This window comes from Haliotis rubra, unplaced genomic scaffold (assembly GCF_003918875.1).
Source record: "Haliotis rubra isolate DU_JTF1 unplaced genomic scaffold, ASM391887v1 Scf700, whole genome shotgun sequence".
Classification (NCBI taxonomy): Eukaryota; Metazoa; Mollusca; class Gastropoda; order Lepetellida; family Haliotidae; genus Haliotis; species Haliotis rubra.
Genome location: NW_025767414.1, coordinates 458,773 through 463,978, shown reverse-complemented (window position 1 = coordinate 463,978; position 5,206 = coordinate 458,773). Strand labels below are relative to the sequence as shown.

The 5,206-nt window shown below is 39.8% G+C and overlaps 1 protein-coding gene across 1 annotated transcript; it reads right to left on the bottom strand.

Moving 5' to 3' along the window:
• Positions 1 to 385: 385 nt before the first annotated feature.
• On the bottom strand, positions 386 to 5,206 carry LOC124258848. The gene is made up of 3 exons (XM_046692938.1): positions 5,105 to 5,206; positions 3,432 to 3,496; positions 386 to 886 (listed from the first exon to the last, which is right to left on the bottom strand). The coding sequence occupies exons 1-3, from the start codon at positions 5,124 to 5,126 to the stop codon at positions 491 to 493; spliced, it is 483 nt and encodes a 160-aa protein (XP_046548894.1). The 5' UTR covers positions 5,127 to 5,206; the 3' UTR covers positions 386 to 490.

Sequence of the window (5,206 nt, the reverse complement as noted above, 5' to 3'; positions counted from 1 at the left end):
TCTACGGAGAAAATATCTACCATGTTATTATTACACCGACCCCAACTATCACAAGTTTGTAACTCTTCTGAATTCAAAATCAGTTAATATATTAGTACGTTTAGCTGTGTGTTGTAAAAAAAGTACCATCACATACAGTTCATACGTGAATCAATGTCCAGGCGCTCCGGACTCTCTACTATTATGAATGTCGATGTGCTGTTGGCCTCATGGTCACCCATACAAATAAAATCATCTGTGTCTGTATCTGTGTCTGTGATATCAGTTTCCCAACACCATGTACATAGAACATCAATAACTTCAAAGATAACAATACAATTTAATAACATTTGTATGATACAGTATGCAAGAGCAAACACCACATATATTACGTAGGGACAGTTTGTATAGATTCATAATGGCACTTTTTCAATTTCATAAATAGCACTGGTGTAAAGTCGGAAATATCACAAATTTATAGTTCGAAAGATGACAGCAGGTTACTGAATGTCTATAACTTCAGCCATCCTTGGCTTTCATGGCGGCTAGTTTGGCGGAAGAAGTGACGCACCCAGTAGAAGAGCCTGGCGATTTTTGACTTCTTTTTTGGCTTTGCGCTTCCAGTGACAACACTGGCATTGGACGTGTTGGGGAGTGTAGACAGTGTCAGACTTGCAGAACTCATTCCTGCAAAACACACATCGATGGCTACTGGTGTCTGGCAACTATCTTCCTTGGCAGACGATATGGCGGCCGTTTCGAAATCTTTGAAGGTAGTTTCCCGCTTAGCGAGATGTTTGTCGTCTGTCGACTTGGTAATGTGTGTGGTAGGCAAAGTGGAATGGCGGCGACTAGTCTTGGTTCGTCTGGACAGGACTGGGTGGAGCGTGGACTGAATCAGTCGTCCCTTGGCGAAGAAACAGAACATCCTGTGGTTCAAGATACAACAATTACACGAAACACGTGTTCTTACATGAAACGCATGTCCAATATGAACAGGTCATTTTCTCACATTATATCGCGTAAAATACATTTCGATTTCAGAGGAGGATTTTTGGGTACAGATTTTTATAATCTATTGTTACACTATGAAGATCCGGGTTAGAAATGATTTTCGTACGAGGCGGCTAACGGGATCGGGTGGTCAGGCTCGCTGACTTGGTTGACATGTCATCGGTTCCCAAATGCGTAGATCGAGGTTCACGGTGCTGATCACTGGATTGTCTGGTCCAGACTTAATCGTTTAAAAAACATATATCGGGAATGTTGTTGTGTGCGGCGTTAAACAACAAATACACACACACAAACCTCAAACATAACCACACGTACAGTCCGTTTGAGTCAGAAACGGACCGATGAATTGCAAATTTTATCATTGTACAAAATTGCCACATAAATATAAATAGTATACATGTTATCATTTACTAATACCCAACAGCTTTCTTATAATGTCTTTCAGTAGCATTTAGAATCTAAACACTGCCAGTTCACCTGATGAAGGGACCTGGAATGGTCTCGAAACGTTGTGAGAGAAATTAAAAAGAAGTTTAATCCATAAAAATATCTTGGACAGCTTTCTTATATTTGAAAATTTTCCGGACTCTACCAAAAACGTTGTTTAGGAAACTATCATCATTGAAAACGCAAAAGTTGTTATCTGTCGCGGCGGGGTGAAACCGCAGAAACGGAACAGCCAGTATCTCGACGTGCACGGGATACACATGCCTGATGAAAAATGAATTTGAATGCTGACGTGAAACAGTTGATGATTAAAGTGTACGATTTTTTCCGTGCTGAAGCCGAAAGGGGCACACCATTTTATGCCATTAATAAATTCCATAAGCGGGCAGCAAAATCTTTAGGAGTATAAGCAAGGGTACTGACAAATGTTCTGTAACACAAACATTGTGAGGGTGATGCGAAGCAGGTAGGAGTCGTGTCAAAATCACACAAATTAAAACATTTGGACAACTTTCAAAAGAACCTTGTAAGGCGGTCTATCAACAAGCTCTATTCTGACAACAAATTCATGTCGCTGAAAATATTAAAAAAGCTTTTGAAGCAAGAACACAACCTCAGAGTATCAAAGTACACACTCTGGCGACTCTTACACTCTTTCGGGTCTCGTTATAAGAAAATTTCGGGGGAGAACTAATTTTCTCAGGGTTATAAAGAAGAAGCGCGAGGAAGGGTTCGAGCCAGTGTACTTGGACGAGACCTGGGTCAATGCCTCTCACACTGCCAGCAGTCAGTGGGTACCCGATGGGGGTGATAAGGGGTCACGTAGAAAGCTGCCTCTAGGGAAAGGAGAGAGACTAATCATTCTCCATGCTGGTTGCTCCAGCAAAGGCTTTCTCCCAGGCTGCGACTTGGTATTTAGGGCAAAGTCCACAGATAACAGAGACTACCATTCCGAGATGAATGGTGCGGTTTTCCTCGATTGGGTTAAAAACAAGTTGGTGCCAGCTCTACCAGAGAAGTTTTTTTATCGCAAAGGACAATGCCCCATACCACAGCGTGCAGGACCCCGATGGTAAAGCCCCGACATCGAACAGTCGAAAAGGTGATATGATATCATGGCTGGACAAATTTCAGATCGCACGGCCTTCAAAGGCAACGAAGCCTCAGCTATATGTGATCATAAAACCCCACAAAGGTGAACCTTTCTACAAAGTTGACAGTTACATAAAAAGTAAGGGTCAAGATATTCTGCGACTTCCACCCTATCACTGTGACCTTAACCCCATTGAAATGATATGGGGTATTGTCAAAGGAGATGTTGCCAGATCAAACACAACTTTTAGATTACGTGACGTAGAGGTTTTGGTTAAAGAATCCCTTAAAAAAATCACGACTGAAACTTGGCAAAACTGTGTCAACAAGGTAGCTAACGCCATTGAACAAGGTTACTGGTCTCGGGATGGCTTCCAACAGGCAACTGTGGCACCACTTGTCATCCCTTTAAGTCGTGACTATGACACTACGACGGACGATGAACCGACAGGTCTCCCGGAATAGCTTTTGAGATGTCCCCAGCCATGATTGGCTGTTCCTTTTCTACGGTTTCACCCCGCCGCGACAGATAACAACTTTTGCGTTTTCAAGGATGATAGTTTTTCTGAAACAACTTTTTTGGTGGAGTCCGGACAATTTTCAAATATAAGAAAGCTGTTGGGTATTAGTAAATGATAACATGTGTATTATTTATATTTATGTGGCAATTTTGTACAATGATAAAATTTGCAATTCATCGGTCCGTTTCTGACTCAAACCGACTGTAAAATCAATATGATTGGGGAGTATAGTGGAAACGGTTCTATATAAACTCTCTGCTTGCAGTATAGAATTTGTGTCGATGGTTCAGAATGCCTACCACCGCCGTCATATAGCTGGAATATTGCCGATTGCCGCGTAACACTAAACTCACTCACTCACTCACTCAGAATGCCTACCATAACTTCCTGTATACCATCGTTGATCAGGTGAGAATTACGTACACCGAACAACTCCTCCCCATCTGAAAATAAGATTTACTACAATCACGTCATTCTTCACAACTTGCGAAGTGTTATTTATTAAAGGGGAAGTGTATACTTCGAACTCGCAGGGTTTGTTTTTGTTATGCAAAACTAAACGGAATTTTAGAATTTACTAATATCAATGTTTAAAAATATAGATTAATTTTTCTCACATTGAAAGTACAACGCTCTATATAAGCTTTACGATATATGATATGGCATTATAATCCCATTGTTTTCCGAGCTAAACAGGCGAGAGTTAACATGTAACGTGAGTTTATAAAGGCTTCAAGTTCGGAAAGTTTGCTTCGGCATTCGTGTTTTCATTTTTCCAAAACATTTTTAGCGATATTAGGATCCTCGACGACGTTTCAGAATGATCATTGGCGGTCTGATAAAAAAAATGATAAAAAAATAACCGTGATCACTTTTCTTATAAATTTAGTTCTCCGAATAAACATATATTTGATAGTTACATTTCAAAACGTACACTAGATAACGTAGTGAATGGTGTATGGTTTAATCTGTCAAGCGTATGGAGATGTACGATGCATGTGGTTTTCTGTAAAGTTGCCTTCCCTGCAATGAGTGGAGAACATCACAGAAGAGGGAATTTCCCTCAGAATTCAAGTTTGCGACGTGAATTTATAGTCGTGATGTTAAAGGAGGGATATATATATATTAAGATTTATATATGAAAGCAGCAAACTTAGACACATTCACCGATGGCTTTGTACATCTTGTGCATACGTTTTTGAAAGACAACTGATTTAAGTTTAATGTTATACAATTTTATTACACTGTAGGCAGAAAAAAGAACGTTGTAACACTCTTTGCACAATATATACGTTATTAAAACTGCGACGTCAAAAGACTGTGTGGCACTGAGCGGTACACAGTGCCACCTGATAGCTTGGAACAGTGAGGGTTAAACAGTAGGCTGTGCATCGAGACACAAGAACCACACGCCTGTACCTACACCACGTGAAATAATTCTAATTAAATCATTCGTTTATCAATGGCACATGTAATGTCATAATGCAAGGGACATAAGCCATACATGGTGTGTTTTATATGTGAGTGTGTATGGTTTTACACTGCTTTTAGCAATATTACAGCAATATCACGATGGGGGACACCAGAAATTGGGGAATCGAACCTGGGTTTTCGGCGTGACGAGCGAGCGCTTTACCCACAATTATACCCCACCACCCCTGTGTTTATATGTGCCAAATATGAAAGGATATAATGCAAAAGATACATTATTTACTACTAGATAAATAATTTCATGTAGATAAAGTGCAAGACAGAAATGTGTATTTTGGTGTAATCTTGACCGGTAGGGCATTACATCGTAGAAAGTTGAGTAAATTTGAGGTAAGGAAAGAAAAATACCATACTTCCTTCACATATATTATTAGTACATGTAGGTTCAACTAGGTTTTGAATTATATTTTAATTATTATAATTACAATAATGTTAAAACTGTTAGATGCTTGATTGGCATTTTAGAAGTTGATATTTGATGAACATAGAGATTCTTTCTGGGTTACATCTTCTTTTTTGTTCATTGCAAATACAGCAAACATGTCACATTTTCCACTTACCTTCCCTCGTCCTGTGAACCATAGCTGAAGACAATCAGAGCCGTAATTGTGACGTAACAATGGCGTGACGTGACAAGAGCTGTAACGTATATGTTACCGGTA

What these genes read in the sequence shown, in the direction of transcription:
- LOC124258848 (XM_046692938.1), bottom strand. Translation starts at nt 5,126, where the DNA reads ATGGTTCACAGGACGAGGGAAG. An exon ending in GGTTCACAGGACGAGGGAAG is followed by an intron (nt 3,497 to 5,104) that starts GTAAGTGGAAAA and finishes TCTTATTTTCAG; the next exon opens with ATGGGGAGGAGTTGTTCGGT. An exon ending in ATGGTATACAGGAAGTTATG is followed by an intron (nt 887 to 3,431) that starts GTAGGCATTCTG and finishes TTCTTCGCCAAG; the next exon opens with GGACGACTGATTCAGTCCAC.